This window comes from Chrysochloris asiatica, unplaced genomic scaffold (genome assembly GCF_000296735.1).
Source record: "Chrysochloris asiatica unplaced genomic scaffold, ChrAsi1.0 scaffold00069, whole genome shotgun sequence".
Classification (NCBI taxonomy): Eukaryota; Metazoa; Chordata; class Mammalia; order Afrosoricida; family Chrysochloridae; genus Chrysochloris; species Chrysochloris asiatica.
Window position 1 is genome coordinate 7,506,186 of NW_006408587.1, and position 20,171 is coordinate 7,526,356.

General features: G+C 42.3%; 1 protein-coding gene across 1 annotated transcript in view; it reads right to left on the minus strand.

The window, feature by feature from the left end:
* The window catches only part of ZNF462 (zinc finger protein 462), a 184,117-nt gene that overhangs the window by 105,627 nt on the left and 58,319 nt on the right, over positions 1-20,171 (minus strand). Inside the window, exons 2-3 of the mRNA XM_006864693.1 lie at positions 6,507-6,756; positions 279-5,893 (exon numbers count right to left, since the gene is read on the minus strand). Of these exons, the coding sequence (XP_006864755.1) occupies positions 279-5,893; positions 6,507-6,726 (5,835 nt within the window). The 5' untranslated portion in view covers positions 6,727-6,756. The remainder of the gene's footprint in view (positions 1-278; positions 5,894-6,506; positions 6,757-20,171) is intronic.

Genomic DNA, 20,171 nt, shown 5'->3' on the forward strand with positions numbered 1-20,171 from the left:
GCTGCTTGGCAGAAAGAAATACACAGAAACCACCCCAACCTCCCCTGGGGAGCCTTGGGAGGAGTCAGAGGAAGGGAAGGAGTGGACTGGGACCGTGGAGAGGGGTGAGCAGAGAATGGGGGATAATCAAGCTCGCAATGCTTAATTGACTTATTGAGCTCTCTGGCAAGCTAAGTCACTAGGAAGCCTGCAGCAGTTTGGCTGGCAACGAAGAAGTGCATGTGGGCACCAGTGCTGAGAGGCCTCCTGGGGGAAGGGAAATCAAAACATATCCTTACCCTCTCTTGTTTGAAATCTGCAAAAGCACCATCTGCATATTTCTGCTTGCTCAAAAGCTGTTTCCTCCTCTCCTGACGTTTGGCACGCTTCTGGAATTCCTCATTGTGAATGTTCAAGTGTGAGGTCAGCTCCGCTGTGCTTTGCAGTTTGCTGTCACAGTGCTTGCACTGGTAGGTGGAGTTCTGCAAGCGGGGGCCAGTGCTCAGAATGACGAAGTCCCTCTTGAGGTCCCGGCTGTGGTGGTCGGTGTAATGCATACACAGCAGTTCAGCCGTGCTGAATGAGAGCTTGAAGCATTTGATGCAGCGAAACGGCAGCCACTCGATTTCCTGAGCTTCGCCTTCCACCTCAGCTTTCTCAAAGCTGCCTCTCTCCTCTTCCTCCATTGGTGGCGACTTCTCGTGCTCATCGGCATACACGGCAGTGAAGTAGCTCCCCAACTTGCTGGCATGCTGCTTCTTTGGGAACACCCCCGGGTGACGCTTCATGTAATGGGACACGATGCCCTTCTTGCTAAAGGACTGGAAAGAGCACAGGGAACACTTTTTCTTCTCCACGGCCCGCCGGAGTTCCTCACTCAGCTGGGGAGAGTCGTCCTTGGGTGGAGATGGGATGATCACCTTGTTGGGCTTGTCACTGATGGTTCTAGAGGCTGCCAGGCAGTGGGTGTAATAGGCATCGATGTCATGGCGCTTCTGGTAGTGGGCTGCCAGCCCTTTGCGGATGGGGTTGGTGTAGGAACACAGGGCGCACTTGAAGAGGTTGTTCTTGCCCTCCGGCTGGGCTCGGACGTTGTTGTGCTTAATACGGTAGTGCCTGGCTATCCCCTTCCTCGTGGAACAGAAGTACTTGCAGAGCTGGCACCGGAACACAGTGTGGGAGACCAGGTGCGAGGTAGAGAAGTGAGGTGTGGACTCCGGCTCCTCACCCACCTCCTCCTCGGTCAGTGAGACTTGGGAGGGGCTCACTTCAGTGGTTATCTCGGGCTCAAGGGATAATGGCAGCTTCAGGGGCGACTGGGAAAAGACATCAAATTCAGGCTGGTTGTGATACTTCTCATAGTGGATTTTGAGTTTCTCCAAAGTGCCATGGGTGTATGGACACAGTTTGCACCGGTAGGCACCATACCCTTGCTTGAAAATCCTGCTTGTCTCCTCCACATCGTTCTGGGATATGTCCGCAGACTGCTCCACGTCATGCACAAAGTCCTCGGCGGTCACCTTGATGGACGGATGTCGCTTCTGGTAGTGGGTCAGGACGCCATGAATGCGGGTGTTGATGTAGGGGCAATGCCTGCATTTGTAGACAGCGCCTGGGTTGATGTCGATGTCCTGGGCAAAGTCAGCAGCCTTCACTTTCATGCCTGGGTGCTTCTTCCCATAATGGGTCAGCAGGCCATGCAAGTTGTTATACTCAGACTGGCATACCGTGCACTGGTACGGGGTGGAGGAGATGGCAGGGTTGGCAGAAGTGAGCTGGATGCTTTTCTCTGGGGAGAGTCTTGGGTCCTCTGGGCATTCCACTTCCTGCTCAGGGATTGGGGTGGGCATATTGTTTTCACAATTCAATGGGCCCCCCAGCTCTTCAGACAGGGAGATTGGCCTCTCAATAGCATCTTTCTCCTTGATGATATCCAGCAGCACTGATTCATCACCATTCATGGCCCAGGGGTGGAATGCTTGGTAGTGATTGGTGATGTCCCAGATGGAGGAGGCTTCAAATACACAGTCCCTGCACCTGTATGTTTTGACTTCAATTGGCATGGTGAGAGAGGGAGGGGATGGGTCTGGCCCAGCCCAGAGTTTGGTAGCCATGTAAGTATAGTCAACGTAGTGCTCTGGATGCCTCCTTTGGTAATGTAGGAGCAAACCACTGGGCTCCGGGTGGGAATAGATGCACCATTCGCAGTGGTAGCCAGCTTCTATCAAACCATCTAGAAAGGCCCATCGCATGATGGAAGTGACTGTGGCCTTCAGGGCAGGGTGGTCTTTCTTGATATGCTTCCTCAGTGCATAGAAATAGGGGGAGGTATATGAACACTGCCTACATTTGAGAGCTCGGAGTTTAGCCTTGTCCCGCTCCACATTAGACGAGGGGATGAGCATGCAGCCCGCCGACTTCTGGTTCCGATCACAGAGGCTTCGGATGGTGGCTGTGTGCTGCCGGATCACATCTGCATTGGCCTTGAAGTCTCGGTGCTTTTTCTGATAATGAATGAGTACACCTTTGACCGTTCGATTCCCGTAATCACAGTGCTGACAAAAGAACATCTCAGTCTCCACAGGAGGGGCATCTCTCTCAGAGCTGCTGCGGTTCAGCTGTTGCATGGGGGCGGGTGGCCGAGGGGAGCCTTGGGGCCCCTCAGCCCCTCTCATCATTGCGGCTGTGGGAGGAGCCTGTCTGATATATTTGGCAGTAACCTTTATTTCTGGGTGTCTTTTCTGGTAGTGGACAAGCACTCCCACTACTGAGCGATTGTTGTAGGAACAGTGTTTGCAGTAGTAAAGCTCAGTACTGAGGTCTGGTGGTGGGGGTTGTGGGGGGGGTGGGGAACCCATGTTGGACATTTTGGGAGACATTGGAGCACCCACCTCAAATGACAATTGAGAAAGGGCAGATCCCCTGTCCACAGACACCATTCGCATGGTTTTCTGGATCCTAAAGTAGGAGGCTTTTTCTTCAGGGTGTTTCTTCTGATAATGAACCAAGACAGAGTGCATGTTGGGGCTTGCAAATGAGCAAACATCACAATCATAAACCACAACGGTGTTAACTGAAGGGTCTTTCTGATTTTCACATTCTGGAGTAAACGTCTTCGAAGGAGTGTTTTTATTAAACGTAGATGACATGCCGCCACCACGAGCCACAGGAGTTGAAGTCGCCATGCTCTTGGGAGCCGAATTCAGAATCTCCCTCAGTGTCTGGGATTCCGTATTCAGCCCTTCCTGCTGCTCCACGACATAGCTTGAAAAGATCATCGCATTGTTAATCTTAACTGTGGGATGCATTCTTTGGTAATGTGGCATCAGGCTTCTCACATTCGGGCTCGTGTATGAACAAAATCGACACCGGTAGATCAGGTCTGAATGATCAAAGTTGAGTACATTCATGGCTTCCGGGTGGTGTTCACCGTAGTGTTGCTGAAGATCTTCAAAGTTGGTGTAATCGATGTAGCATTCCAGGCACCTGTACACTGCACTGTGATCATTGGGGTCCAAGATGTACCTAAAGCTGAACTTAATGTATGGGTGCATTCGCTGGTAGTGGGTGCTGACACTCCGAGCAGATTTGTTGTTAAAGTCACAGTGTTTACAATAGTAGAGCCTTCCAGAGTCACTAAAGTCTGTATTTTCATTATTGTGCTCAGTTCCATAGATAGGAGGTTGGGTGTTCAGCAGAGCGGTATTGGAAACTTGGTGATCTTTCATGTTTGCTGAGGAGCCATAATAGTCCTCTTCATCTTCTGAAAGGGTGAGCTCAATCTCAGCCCCATTGGTGGCGTTGTAATCATGGGTGACACTTCTGAAGTTGAGGTCCTTCTGGGGCTCACTGACATCTCTTGCCCAAATCTGTTGTGCTGAAAAAGAAGTAGGAATCTCCATAATTGACTCTGTTGGCTCTTCTTCCCGGTCCAGCTCAACCTCTATCTCCACTTCATTGTCTTCTTCTTCCTCCTCGTCGTCTTCCACATTGATCACTGCATCTTCCTGCTGTTTGGTTTGGTTAATTTTGCTCTGCAGGTTGCTTGCTATTTCATCAATTCTAGTTCTCTTCTTCACAGGCGATAAATCAAGAGGAAAGTCATTAGTGAGCTTCCTAGAGGACTTAGCTACAAAATTGTTCTTGGAGGACAACCCAAGAATTGAGGTCTGGCTTTTCTTCACAGTGTTGCTGGAAGAGGGGTGGCTGTCTGTCTCGCTTTCCAATGGTAGGCTTGAGGGCTGTCCCTCGAATTTTGGCAAGTTGTCACAGAATGAGTGTTTATGCTGCTGATGGACTCTTAGCCCTTTCAGAGTCATGGTGGAGTAATTACACATGGTGCATTTGTAAGGGTGCAGGGGTGGGGCTTGTGTGGGTGTCTGGGGCTGCTGTGTTGGTGGTGGCTGGGGCTGCGGCTGGGGTGGTAGCTGATGTGGTGGCTGTAGCTGCGGCGGCTGAGGCTGCTGCGGAGGCTGTGGCTGTGGCTGCGGCGGTGGCGGTGGTGGCTGGGGTGACTGTTGTTGCTGCAAGGGATCCAACATGACCCCTGACTTCCTACCATTGATGCTTGAGCTCTCATAAGACACCACACCTTCATTCAAAGAGGAAGAAAGGCTTTCAGTCTGGGAATTCACAGCATCCCAATCTGACGTTGTACCCGTGTGACACTGTTTGTGAGCCCCAAGTTTTAGTGAGCTCTTGCAAGTAAATGGACATTCATCACATTTGTAGACAGCTATCTTTCCAGACAAGTGGATGTTTTCAATGTGACGAGAGATGCTACGTCGATGCATGGTGAGGAAAGGACAAAAGGGGCACTGGAAGCGATTCATGAATCTTCTGAATGGTATCCCTTTGGTCTCCAATAACTTGTTGCCATCTGAGCCCATCAGTTGCTCTGCAGACAAACCTGCTGTCTGGTGATCCATAGAATTTAAACCATTCTCACTGTCTATTTCATTTAAATCTTCATCAGAACTAGAGTCATTTAGCATGCTGTTAGTTTCCAGGTCAGTAGAAGAATTTGTCATGTCAGACATTCCATAACGGGATCTTTCTGCCAAGCTAACTAGGCCAGAATTGTGAGGTGACTTCGGCTTCATCTGAGGATAAGACATGGGAGAAAACTTGGAAGCTGAAGAAGAATTGGGCCTCATGATGGAGTTTCCCACAGAGCTCCGGAAGTTGGAGACATTAGTGTTGGGTATCTCTCGGCTTGCAGAATTCATGGACAGATAGGTGGAGTTGGACGGGGGGCTGGGAGCATCATTGTTCTGTACATCAGGTACATTAGTCCCTTCTTGTCTGAGACTCGAAAGGATCTTGACCATACTGCGGTGTTTCTTCATCATGTGATCACACCAGCGTTCTCGGCGGGGCGTCTGGTAGCTGCACCACTCACAACAAAAGTTGCCTCGAGACTTGGTCAAAGGCTTGACCATGGATTCTAAGATGCTGCGCTCCACCACCTCTGCGGGCAGTTCCTTACAAGGGTCCTGAAGAGACATGGGTGGAACCACAGCATCTGGCATTGGAGTAGGATCAGTGGGGGAAGCAGTGGTCTCCTTCAAATTGTTTTTGTGGTACATCTTCTGATGCTTAATTATTCTTGCCCTTCTTGGTGACTTGTACGTGCAAAACTGGCATGAGAAGACCTTTCCAAATCCCTCGTGCATCATGATATTATAGTTTAAGGATCCTGGAATAGGCGATTCCGCCGAACTCCCTTCAGCTTGAGCGCCATGGACCTTCCTCGTATGTTCTATGAGGAGGTTTTTTGACCTGAAGTAGCGTACGCAGAACTTGCATTGAAAAAACTTGTTTGTTGGTTTGGGATTAGGGGCAATATGCTGACCGTAATATCCTGGACTGTGGCCATAGTAACTTCCGGTCCCCAATGCAGCTGCATTTTGACCTAGAGAAAGAGCAAAAGGAAAATGGGAAGAGAAAAGAAAAATAAATAAAATTAAGCAATTGTCATGCATCTCAAATGTTACTCCATCAATAAGCATTCCGTTAAAAAAAAAAAAACAAAAAAAAAACCTCACAAAGTCTCAAGATAAGGACCTGAAGAGTATTTACAAAGTATTAATGAACATCCATGTATTTATTGTACCTTCTCATGGATGAAGAGGCATTAAATAGGTATACTACTCTTGAAGAGGCATTATATAGGTACACTACTTAGGTACACTACTCTTCTAGAAATCTGTCATAGAGCTTAAAAATTTCAGTTCCATAAACCTTACTATTCATTTTAGAACTTCTCAAAATACTACCTTTGCCTCAAAACTAAAGGGAAACTCAGAAATCTGAGGAAACTGAGAGATCAATAACAGAAGATACTCAAGAGGAGAAACATGATGCCCAAACCACAAAAAATGGCTCAACAAGTACAAGGAACTCTATAGAAGGCAGAAGCCAGGTATATCAAGAACCATGGTTACAGGGTAAAAATAAATAGGAGCAAATAAATTATATCAGACATGCTGAATTTATCAGACATGCTGAATTTTGTAGAGATTTACCTGATAAATCCTCTGCAATCGCAAATTCATCCTTTATCGAAGAAAACTCCACCTCTGTCTGATTACTGGCATTCATGGACCCCGATCTTGGCTCATTAATATTGTCCTCAGCAACATCAGTCGGCTGCAGGAATGCCGTATGAACATCCTGAATATGCGCCTTGAGATCTTCATAAGATGGGGCTCTGAAGTCACAGCCATCACACTGAAGCACCTCCATGGTCTAGGTCTATCCTCTCACATTAGGAACCTGTGGCAGATGTCAGAAGAGACCATCTTAAAGAGTGGGGACCAATCAAACACCCCAAGATGATGGGCGACAAGTCCATTAATGGGGGGGGGGGAGAAACTCCAATAGAAATGGCAACTTAAATACTGGCTAAAGGAAGGCCATAATAGAAATAGTGTCCTTAACTTCATAACTTCAAAGAAGAAAAAAAAAAGATAAACTTTTTCTGACTTGGTAAGTATATCTTCGAATGCCATTTGCCCAGGAAATCCTTAATCCATTTGGATTCAGATGCATCAAATTCAGAAAGGATCTGAATTTCTCAACAGAATTCAAATTTCTTGATAAATTAATATCTTTGGTTCTGCCTTGGACTCAGAAGTAAAATAGATGTCTGTGCTGAAAAAAAAATGAGCTATTTGATCTTCATTAATTGTTTTAATATCAATACATTGTTATGTTATCACCAAGTTGTGAAATTGTACTGAATCTCAGAAAATAGGCCTGTAGTTTTTATTATCTAAAAATAAAGATGTTGGGGTACATTTCTTCCTGCCCCAAACCATCTAATCATTTTTTTTTTCCACATGAGCTAAATGGGTATTTATCCATTCACTATCTGCCAATTATAACCTAACAGCTTCTCCAATCTAATTAGGTCATAAAATACTTCTCTTGAGATTTTCAAACAACCAACGTTAGATGACAATCCAGTTTCTAATTTAAAGTTGCACCTTAGTGCCTCCATTTATAAGGCAACAGAAACTCACTGCTTTAAAAAGGGGCTTCTAAGTCATGACTTCATCTTTTTCTTCTTCTCTCCTTTACAAATGTCTAACATCTACTACCCGGACACAAAAAGCAGGGAACCTGGTGTGGAACAAAGCAAAACTTGCCCAACTAACTTTCTTGTGCAATTTACCAGGCAACTGAAATACTTAAAAGAAAGCTGTACATGAACTCAATGAAGAGTGCCACCATCAAGCAGTTAAGAATGTATTGGAAAGGTGTAGCTCTTCCTTTCTTAATATATATCCCCAGTCAAGATACACAGATATTATCTTAATGAGTTACTTCATCAAGTTCACCACAAACTTACTCTACTGAGTCACTGCAATCTAGAACCAGATGTCCAAGAACAAAAGCTGTAGCCAAATCTGTTTTATGATGCAACTGTGTATGCTCTATTATAAAAGACAAATTATTACTGCAGGAGGAGCAAAGTTCAACCAGAGTGTGTCAATGTAGTGAAAGTGGCCGGTGCATGAGGATTTACTATGAAAGAATGTTCCTCCTGATAGTCTGCTGAAATAACTTCTGGCAAGTCCAGCTCTGGACAGACTGAGCTTGCAGAGTGAGACCCGGATATTTACCTACTCTTCTTTCACTCAGCAATTTATCCCTTGTCAATAAACATTGAACTGTGCACCAGAGTCTTTTCAGCTAACTAAGTCTTAATATTCCAGATACACAAGCTTTTATGTCTAAGCACCAACCCAAATTGTGTGGAAGAGGTTGCTATCAGCTTTGGATCAAATTACAGCAGTCACCGAGGCCCCACCCCACTTCTCCTTTCACACAGTCCATTAGACCTGAAAACAAATTTTTCCATGGTGCAGACGACTCCTGCATTTAGAACATTTAGAGAAAAAAGCAGATCATCCAGGGTGCACTCCCCATCCCCCCAGCTTAGTCCTTTCATCTCAGCCAAACAAGCCACAGCTCTGCTGAATGTGTTTATCACACTTTCAAGAGATATGAGCTCCTGTGTCACCGAAGCTCTAAGACTCACTAAGCTGCCCCTAGTCCTCTGAGCTTTAGAAGCAGCCATTTTAGCTCAGAGCTTCTCCTCCGTGCACAACATGGCCTCTCTTGGATTCTGCTAGGCTGACAATCAGAAATGAATGTGAGAAGAGCAGGCTGGGCTCCTCCTATACTCTTCCCTTCCCAACAAAGAATGAACTGTTTTCAACGCTTTCCGAAAAGCAGCACCTTTCTCCTCCTCAAATGTCATTCACCAATATCTCCGAAGGTTCTTTTATTCCATGATTGATAGGCTTGTTCGTTTAGTGCCAGCAAAGCACTGGGTTGAGCAGGACTGTCCTGGACCAGACCCTGTTCTTCAGTAGGATTTGGGGGTGGGGTGGGGTGGGGTGGGGAGACCTCCAGAATGCTTGAGCTTCTTGGGAGTCGTCCTTCCACACAGAAGACATACCATCTGACTCTGCTTGCCAGATTCCAAAGTCTAATGACCTTTGTTAATCACCAGCCAGTCTGTCTGCATCAGCAGACCCTGCCAACAGACACACCCTTCAACACAAAGGCTGTAGCTATTCCTTTTAAAAGAGGTTCTCTGAAAGCTCCATTGTGTAGCTGAGAGGAAAACAAAATCTCTTCCCTTCAAAACTTCAAGCCTTTAGAAATAGTGCAACAAAAGGCTTTCTGCTGTGTGTCTTTTGGAAAGTTTGAGCCTGGTTTGCACCACACCAATAGAAATGACAGTTCTGCACAAGGAGAGCAGGGCACCTTCAGCATTAAATCATACACCCAGAGATGAAATCCATCTCGGTGCAATTCTCTAATCTCTTGGTATCTTCCAAAGCCATTACTGAGAATGCTCACTTCAGTGGACATAAACACAAACAAGACTCCTTGTTCTGCTACAAAAGGAGATTAAAGGGTTATATGATCAAAACAAAACCAAAAAAAAAAAAAAAAAAGGCATTGATTTGGATGGTGTAAGTGATTTCCTAATGGGTTCTAGCTTTAATGTTGTTGCAATCTGACCACAAAAATAGCACAGAGTCTTAGAAGAGGTTAATCTCCAGGCTGTTGAGAGAACTAGCATCAAGCATATCTGAATGGCCTTCAATTTGATGCTTTCACCAAGTAATGAAATGAGGATGTAGCTGACTTTGGCAGCCACATTTTGCCTTTGTGTAACACATTTCTCCTGAAGATGCTAACAGAAGAAGACAGAAACTACCAGCATGGCCTAAACAATCAAAGAAACAAAAGCTTGATGTATTTATGAGATGGTGGATGTACACACATCAAAGAAGTGAGACTGGGAGGAGAAGAAGGGAGTAGGGAAGACAGTGACAAAGACAGCTAGACCTGAGAATGACCCATTCATCAACTAACGAGTCTGTGGCAATCCTCTGAGAAACCAGCAACAAGGAAAACGTGGTAAGAAATAAGCTCTGCATATTTGACTCTACCATCGACTCAGAAGAGCAGCAACCCTAAAAAGGCTAAAAGAGACACTGATCTGCTACAAAATGATAATTTAAAGTTAAAAGCCTAGATCTCATGTCAACTTACTTCATTTAAAAATACTGTGATTATGAGATTACCAATATATATTTTCTTACCAAATCAGCAAAATCAAGAGCAGAAGAGGAAGCTTCTCAACTAGCTAAAAAGAAATGCTATTTCAAAAGGTCATGAGATGCATCCACAAACCAAACAAACCCCTCATCTCCATGCCCACAACGGGCACTGTTTCCAGGCTCCTCAAGGTCAAACAAGACTTCAGACAACATAACTCTAAACATTATCTGTGATGATGCCCATTAGGTGCATACAGGTTAAATCCAGAAGTGAAGAATCTGCTGCTTAATGTGATTGGTCCTCCTTATATTATTCTAATTACTCATTACTCTTCTTTACTGAACTATCCGTTCTTATAATTCAAAATATGGGGCTTTAGTGAGAAACCCCAAATCCAACTGTCAGCATTTGACAAACTCTTGAAGACATACTTATCTATCCAGAGATTTTGTTGAAGAATTAGAATATGCAGCTGGGAGTTGGGAAATGGGAATTATGGACACAGGTTGCTCCTCTCAATCTTAAGAATGCCCATTTTCATTTATACCATCTGCCTATACACACTATGCCAAAATACCAAGATCCAACATGCCTCAGTTTCTCTTCTGTCAAGGTGAGAAGAGACAAATCACAGCTTTATCATGTGTCCTTCCAACTCACTGCTAAGATTTGGCCTGAGGGACGAAGTGTCCTTGATCATTTCACCACATTGTCAAACTCCGCCACCACCAATCCTGGCCAAGGTCAGCTTGGCAAACACTACTCATTAAGCTTGCTGGGCCCAGAGGTGTCAATGTGGTCCTCAAGTAAAAATCCCCTTTGTATCCAAGAAGTCTCCAAATGAAAAAAAACATACAGACCTTGCCTGGATCTAACCTTTTCTCTGAATGAAGGCTTCCAGACCAGAAATAAAAGAGTGAAGTGAAGCACCGCAGCCATGTGATTCAAATGCAACGAATTATAACCTTCAAAGCCTTGGAGAAATAGAACTAGAAACACCATAAGGTGCTTTTCCTCTGTCCACTCCAGAAACCTAGTTTCACTTATAAGACACTGAACTCCAAAGTTCTGAATCACAATGCTAATGAAAAGATTTTAATTGGCACCTGTGATTTGTGCATTTCTTACTTCTCTTTCTTATGAATGGAAAGCTTAATTATTCAAGAAAAGAAAATGGAATACATAAACTTTGGAATATTTCAGCTAGGAAAACATAAATAACCTAGAATCTAAAGACTATTCTACAAAACAATTCATATGATAAGATCAAAGAGTGGTGGGATATGGTGGATTATATTTATATTCTATGATCACTACTAATCATTTATTCTTGTCATGGCCAATATGGAAGAAGTTCTAATATTATAAGAATCACTTAAAGCATCTTTCCAAGTAGTACTGAATTGAGATTGAGAACTCCCATTAGGAGCAGAAGTTGTGAAATCAAGCTTACATTTGTAAACACAGAGTGAGGGATGGAGGGTGGGAGGTATAATTTTGTATGTGTGTGTCATTTGAAATAAGATATGGATACATGCTCTCTAAATTTTAACAAGAGTTCTGCTGGGCCAGAATCAGTTTTCTTCTGAATATGCTTTTGTCTGGCATATGTATTGTGTTGTTGAGTTCTGACTCATAGTGACTGTATAGGGTTTCTGAGGAGTGTCTAGTGGGTTTGAACCACTGGCCTTGTAATTAACAATCCAGTGGCTTATCCTTCAGTGTCACACTAGGAACATAGTATTGTTTTTTGTTTTTGTTTTTTTTTTTAAATAAACCAACAAAGAACCTCTGACAACAAGCTACCTCTATCGATCCCACAGCATTTGGTCCTACTATAGATCTTTGCTCACCATGTGGTGTCTTCAAATGTCCTATCAGATGTTTATACTGTTTGCCACATGATCTAAGCAGTTCTGTGTACTCTTGGCAATTCACCACACTAATGAAAGGTTTAACATATCAGGGAGGATAAATAATTAAGGAATTCAGAAGAGAGACACAGCTGTTCTTCAAAACAAAATTTTCAGAAGAGAAAGGATTAATTTGCAATCACATATGTAACCCCCAATATGAGACTGAATTTAAATAGTAGCAGAGAAATGTCATGAGACCTCAAGTCCTGCCAAGGTATGTGGTCTCTGTTTGTATGGAGTCGGTCTGGTTCATCTGTGGGACCTTGTACATAAGCAGATTGTCTGAAGCAGACAATCTGCAGATTAGTAGCTCAGTCACCTTCTGGCAAACAGTGCCAGTCTTTAGGTTATCTCTTATTTAGGTTCATTCTCCTGTATAAGGTTTCAAGTATTACAGGGCATGTTGAAGTAGTATTTTTATTTCAAAACAGATACCTTTAGGGTCATAATTAAAATGAGATGAGCACCCAGGGATGTAAGCCAAGTTAAATATGTAAATAAGATACAATTCTGGCTGAGTGGCCTGTTATGAAGGCAGGTAGTGAGTGGCTAATACAGAAAGAGATAGTACATACCTTCTAGAGAATTCATGCATTCCTTTGCAATGATACAAGGCTAATTGAGGCCAGCAGGCCAATCAACAGTCTGCCAGCTCTCCTGTCCTTAAAAAAGGAAGCTTGTGATTTGAACAAGGAGATAAAAGAGGAGAGAAGGGACAAGAAAAGAAAGGGAGGAAGCAGGGTGGTATTTGGTAGCCTTAACCTCATTGTCTTTTAAGGAGGAACTTGCAGCCCTCTAGATAACCCTACTTCTGAGAAGTATCTAGACACTTCTCCTTGAAATGTGGCTTAGAAACCAAACCAAACCAAGATTCCTCCCCACGTTAAAACTCTCAAAACACAACCACGACAAATGAGATCCCAGCTTCTTACAAATGTTGTCACAAATGATGGAAAACCATTCCTGGTGTCAAATGAATAAATTAGAAAGGAGAAGTATAGAGGAATTTTCTGAAATATCATGGGTTCATCAGGAAGTTCCTTGGAAACTTTGAAACCAGTCTTGCCCTAGCATTTATAAAAAGAGATAACTGACTACTCTCGTCCAAAGGCAGAGACAGAAAATCTCTTGAAAGGCTCGTCAGAATTCTGGCTGGGTTTCTTACAGACATTTTTCACACTACAAGAACTCTCATTATAAAAATTGTAACATTTCAGGGAAGTTGCAGATATGCTACTGGGTTTTCATTACAGAACTGATGAAGACGCAGAGTAAGCAGAAGATGCAGTAAAAGTCACCTTGCATATCATTAAAGACCAAAATGTACAGTGTCTACCCTATGGGTTTCTCAGCCTAACCTCAGGCCCTGGATGGAGTTTCACAACCTTTAACAGTTCCTTACATATAAGACCCAGCCAACCACATGAAGTCTAAATTCCAAAGCTTCAGTGTATAAACTCAGAAGCTATTTTAACAACTGTCTTGCCCTGATTACTACTAGTCAAAGAAGGTAGGGAAAAAACTGCATGGTTTTTGATTTCTGTTATATCAACTAGTATAAGAAAGTTTTGCCAAAAGCTTCTTTTATTTGGGAAGAAGCCCACAAAATTCCAGTTCAATCTCCAGCTTGCTCACTACTTTGTGCTCATAGTTTGCCTGGAACATTTAGATAAATCACTTTCTTTAGATCAGAACTGATCTGCGTCTGCCTGTATGGGTGGCATACTGGGCCCTGATGCAAGCAATGTAACGATGCTTCCAGTTCAATTTCTTATATCTGAGGAAGCTGATAACCTCAGCCTGGCATCTGGGTCTGTCTGTGTGTCTCCAAACCATGGTTCCTGATCCCAGTTATTCCTCAGGACAAAGTTCTAATCAGATCGCTTTCTGAAAAGGGAAACGATGAGTACATCTCGGTGTACCATGGATACTTTAAAGTTCTCCGACCCAAGGAGGGGATTTTCTCCCATCGTGGCTTCTTGGTAGAAACTATTAGGAGACTGTTTGTTCTTCCTCCTCATTAAACTGACCATCTGATCCACTAGGATCTATTGATTCTTCCATAAAACTCTCATCAACAAATTAACAGAACCTTATAGCAAGAAAAGGAGTACTGGTGTGGCACTGTGGGTTAATGCACTACACTATAAGATTGGTTTGAACTACAAGGTCAGCGGTTCAAGCTCACCAGCAACTCCTTGGAAACCCTATACAGTGTTGCTATGGGTCAGAAGCAACTCAACAGCACTTAACAACAACATAGCAAGAAAACCACAGCATGAGTTAATGTATGGGTCTGGCAGATACCCGTATATTAGGCAATGTTTTAAAATGGTAGTCAAGGAATTTGTTTTCTTCTACAATCCCCAATCTACTGTCAGCAAGTAAGCTTATTCTTAAAAGTCACTGCACCCCAAGAATTTCTAAGCAGAAAGCTTAGACGTTTGTCTGTCAACACAACACAGCAGAATTTATCACTGTGTGATAAGTCGAGATTTCTTGGGTACTTGGCCAAACCCTACATTCCATAAATCCTTAATGGTGAATACCACTTTTGTTCAACAAACTTAAGACTTTTCAGTTTATTTACTATTGGGCTGTTCTTAAAAAAAAAAAAGACAAAGATAGAAAAAAGGCCTCATAGTAAATTAAAAAAATTGCTCCCAGTCCCTAAAACCTCAGAGTGACAGCAGCAGCTATGACGACTCTTCCTGGCACCTTCACCTTGGGCAGGTCTTCCAAGGCCCTTACTTTGATCAATTTGCCAGATGAAGAGATTACATCATTACGTTCAACGTTTTTGTACAAATGACCTGTTTTACAAGATTTCCTTCTCATATTTTAAAAAGATCCCTCCCCCAACCAATTGAATTCATCTCCTTACTTATTATTATTATTCAGCTATATAAGTGTCAGTCTTCATGCGGCTGACTTCTCATCACTGGAGTCATGACTCAAAAGTTTATCATTCAAGAGTTTTTCCGGACAACTCCATCTAATGTTTACCACCCCACCAACAATATAAAACTGAGCCCCCATGGGGTTGCTGGATGGTGCAAATGGTTAATCTGCTCAACTATTATCCGAAGGCTGGAACCCACTTAAGAGATACCACAGAAGAAAGACTTGGCAATCTCCTTCCCAAAAAGCAGCCATTGAAAACTCTAAGGAACACAGTTCTATTCTGATACACACACATAGGGTCACCAGGAAACAGATTTGGGTACCCTAAATTTGGATGTCCAGAACTTAACAGAATAAATTTCTGATCTTTAAATTTAAAGTCAGCCACTTTGAGGTATTTTTGCTCTGGAAGCCATAGGAGACTATGATATCACCTACCTTTACAAATGCTTCAAGAGGTCCTAAGTAGGAAGTCTCTGTCTTAAAGTCTTACAGTTTCTCTCCTCAGACAGTTTACGATCCTCTGGTTCTAAATCATAGTCTCTTTGTGTCATAGACCATCACAAGTTTTATTTTTCTGATTTGGGTGCTTTACCAAAATTCTTTCAAGAACATCATGTATTAAGGCATACGGTAACTTGTCCAACTTTCCTTAGTTACATATCGCTCAGACTCTTAACCTTGTGGGCTTTGTGAGTAAGGTAGGGGGCGGGGGGGAGGGGATCAGTGCCATTAAAAACCATCAAGCTCCACACATAACATGTGGCTTCTGTATAAAATTTCTGTGAAAAATATGCTGCATATTTTCTCATCATTAACACATGAAGATACCTTCTCTCAAAATGATGAGGCCCCAGGCTACATAGAATCACTCTTTAGAGGACAAAAATGTACCTCTTTTCTGTTCATATATCCCCCAAATCTACCACAGGTCTGGCCCTGATGAGATTTGTGGAATGATGTATGTATGCCTGCTTTCCTGGAGAAAATGAACCAATGCACTAGTTAAAAGGAAATGTTTAGAAAACTAGTAATTGTAGAGCTTTCATGACCAGGAAAAAGAAACAAAAAAAATAACTTACTTTTAAATAACATTCCTCTCACACCAACTCCTAAACTATTGAAGCCACATCAGAGTGACTGGTTGACCACCACTGGGGATTCCAAGTATCCCCTTGACATTGATAGTTGCACAATGGGCCATCCCTCTTTTTCCTCACTATCCACAGGGGAGGTGGCTCTGGTGCCATGATTCCACCCATGTACACCAACCACGTGCACCTACACTTCACTTACTATCTTGGTGTCTGTCACTTCACATTTATGGCTATAATTTTAAAAATCTATTATCTGGCTACTTTGAGCATTAATATTTGACAGTAATTAACGTCGAGGTGCAAGCTGAGAGGAATGCCAGTTGTGATGGTTATGTGTCAACTTGGTTTAGTCATGATTCTCACTCCTTTGGAAGTTACTCAACAACATACAAACCAACAACCAATATTACTCTCAGCAGAGAAACCGAAAGCATTCCTCTTGGGAATGGGAGACAGACAAGGATGTTCTTATCACCACTCCTATACAATATTGTTAGATATAGTGCCAGAAGTTGAGCCCTGTGAGCCCCTCAGGTTGGAAGACACTCAAAATACAATTAGGGAACAGCTACCTCCTCAAAGCTGAGTTGGCCATGATGACACAAATAGAGTAAAGCTTCTAGGACTTTCTTTGCCAATGGGGAGCAACTCAAAATGAAGAAAAACAGCTGCAAACATCCATTAGTAATCAGAACATGGAACATAAGAAATATGAATCTAGAAAAATTGAAAGTGATCAAAAATGAAACGGAATGCATAAACATCCATATCTTAGGCATTAGAGAGCTGAAAAGGGCTGTCATTGGCCATTTTGAACCTGACAATCACATGATTTACTATGCCCAGAATACCAAATTGAAGAGGAATGGTGCTGCATTCATCATCAAAAAGAAAATTTCAAAATATACCTGGAAACATAATGCTGTCTGTGATAGAATAATATTCATACTCCTATAAGGAGAACTAAGCTTCCTGCTCCCGTAAAGATTTATAGCCTCTGAAACCCTATACAGGGTTGCTATGAGTCGGAACCAACTCCATGGCATATACCATCACCACCACCATAAGGAACACCAGTTTATACCAGTTTTTAAAATTTACACACCAACCACTAAAGCCAGTGATAATGAAATTCAAGAATTCTACCAACAACTTTAGTGTGAAATTTACCAAGCATGCAATCAGGATGTACTGATAGTTAATGATGATTGGATGTGAAGGTTGGAAACAAACAGAAAGGATCAGTAATTGGAAAATATGGCCTTCGTGATAAAAATCACAGTGGAGATACCATGAAGGAATTTTGCAAGACCAATGAATTCTTCATTAAAAATACCTTTTAAAAAACAATATAAAAGCCAATTATTTTAGATGCAGAGAGGGAGAGGGGCTGTGTGCTGATGACTGGGGGAGTGTGGGGGTCAGGCTTGCAGGGTATACCCTTTGGTTGGTTGATGATGCGTGGAGGGGATTGTAACCATGGCAATGAAACGATATACGACAGAATGAATGTAAAACTAATGTTCTCCCATGTAAACTATCACATAATTCACGATAAAATATTAAAAAAAAAAAAAAAAGCCAACTATGCCTGCCCATGGACCGCACCAGATGGAATACACTGAAATCAAATTGACGTCTGTGGAAAGAGACAATGGAAAAATTTAATATCATCAGCAAAAAACAAGGCCAGGGGTCAACTGTGGAACTGGCCATCAATTGCTCCTATACAAGTTCAGGCAGAAGCTGAAGAAAATTAAAACAAGTCCACAGAGTCTAAATATGACCTTGAACATATCCCAACTGAATTTAAAGATCATTTCAAAAACAGACTTGATGCGCTAGACACGAATTTGATGCATTAGACATGAATGACTGAATACCAGAAAAGTTGTGGCATGACATTAAGAATATTATATAAGAAGAAAGCAAAAGGTCATCAAGAAGACAAGAAAAAAGGAAAAGACCAAAATGGATGTCAGAAGAGACTCTGAAATCTGTTTGTCAGTGTAGAGATGCTAAAGCAAATTGAAGAAATGAGAAAAGAACCAAACATTTCAAAGAGCAGCTTGAGAAGACAAAGGTACATATTATAATGAAATGTGCAAAGACATGGAGTTAGAAAACCAAAACAGAAGAACAGGCCCAGCATTTCACAAGCTGAAAGAACTGAAGGAAAAGTTCAATTCTCAACTTGAAATGCTGAAGGATTCTAAGGGCAAAATTCTGGACGATGCAGAAAGTATCAAAAGAAGATGTAAGAAATACAGAGAGTTGCTGTACCAAAAAGAAATGATGGATGTTCAACCATTTCAACAGGTAACATATGAACAAGAGCCAATGATACTGAAGGAAGAAGTCAAATGGGCACTTCAGGCACTGGCAAAGAACAAGGCTCTGGGAATTGATGGAATACAAATTGAAACCTTTAAACAGACAAATGCAGCACTGGAGATATTCAGTCATTTATGCCAAGAAATTTGGAAGACAGCTACCTGAACAAATGATTGGTGATAGTGGTGGTGGCCTGCCATGGTGTCAGTTCAGACTCATAGTGACCCTGCATAGGGTTTTCAGGGTTGTAAATCTTTATGGGAGCAGAAAACCTCATCTTTCTCCCGTGGAACCACTGGTAGCTTCAAACTGCTGACCGTTGGGTTAGTAGCCTGACTTGTAACCACTACACTACCAGAGAACAATTGATTAAAAATCCATTTTTGTACCCATTCCAGAGAGGTGACCTGATGGAATGTGGAAATCACACAATTATCAGTAATATCACATGCAAGTAAAAGTAAAAACGTAAAACCACACCTTGGGTTGCATCTCAGTGTAAAGAAAATGAAGATCCTTACCACTAGACCAATAAATAACATCATGAAAAATGGAAAAAGATTGAATTTGTCAAACACTTGGATCCATCATCAACACTCATGGAAGCAGCAGTCAAGAAATCAAACAGCACGCTGTATTAGACATTACGCTAGGCTACACAAATCTCTTTAAAGTGTTCAAGAGCCAAGATGTTAGTTTCAGGAGTAAGAAGTACCTGACTCAAGCCATGGTATTTTCACAAATGTCATACTGTATTAGGCAAATCTGCTGCACAAGACCTCTTTAAAATGTTCAAAAGCAGAGATGTCAGTTTTAAGACTCTGGTGTACCTAACGCAAGTCATGTTATTTTCAATAGCCTCATATGCATGTGAATGTTGGACAATTAATTAGGAATACTCTAGAGCAACTGATACATTTAAGCTACGGTGTTGGAGAATATTAAAGGTACCACGAACTGTCAGAAGAACAACAAATCTGTGTTGGAAGAAATATAGTCAGAATGCTCCTTAGAAGCCAGGATGGCGTGACTTCATCTCTCATGCTTTGGACATATTATCAGGAGGGACCAGTCCCTGGAGAAGGACATCATGCTGGGTAAAGTGAATGGTCAGGGCAAAAAGGAAGACCCCACAATGAGATGGATTGGCACAGTGGCAGAAGCAATGGGCTCAATTGTAATGTGACTGGCACAGAACCAGGCAGTATTTCATTCTTTTGTCATTATGAGTTGGAACAGACTCAACAGCACCTAACAGCAACAATTCAATATGTTACTGGAAGTATTAGCCAAAGCTATAAGGCAAGAAAGGGAAATTAAAGGCATCGCAATTGGCAAAGAAAAAGCAAAACTCCTTGCGGAAATGGCCCCGCACATAGAAAACCCCAATGAGTCAGCAAGAAAATGACTGGAACCATTGAAAGACTCAACAAAGTGGCATGGTCCAAGATCAATGTGCAAAAATCTGTTGGATTCATTTACATTAATAAAGAGAACTCTGAAGAGGAAATCAGCTGAATACTACCATTTATAATATCCACCTAAAAGATGAAACACTTAGAAGTAAATCTAACCAGGGAAACAACTATATACCCACTCCACCCAAAAAAAATTTATACACTGCTCCAAGAAATTAAGAGACCACATAAATGGGAGAACACACCAGGCTCATGGATCAGAAGACGAAACATTGTGAAAATGTCAATAGTATTCATTCAGATCTACATGTATAATAAGATCCCGTATTCTAGCATCATTCTTTAAAGACATGGCAAAACTAATCAACAACTTTATCTGCACAGGAAAAAGACACTGGAAAGTAAAGTATTGTTAAGGAAGAATAACAAAGTAG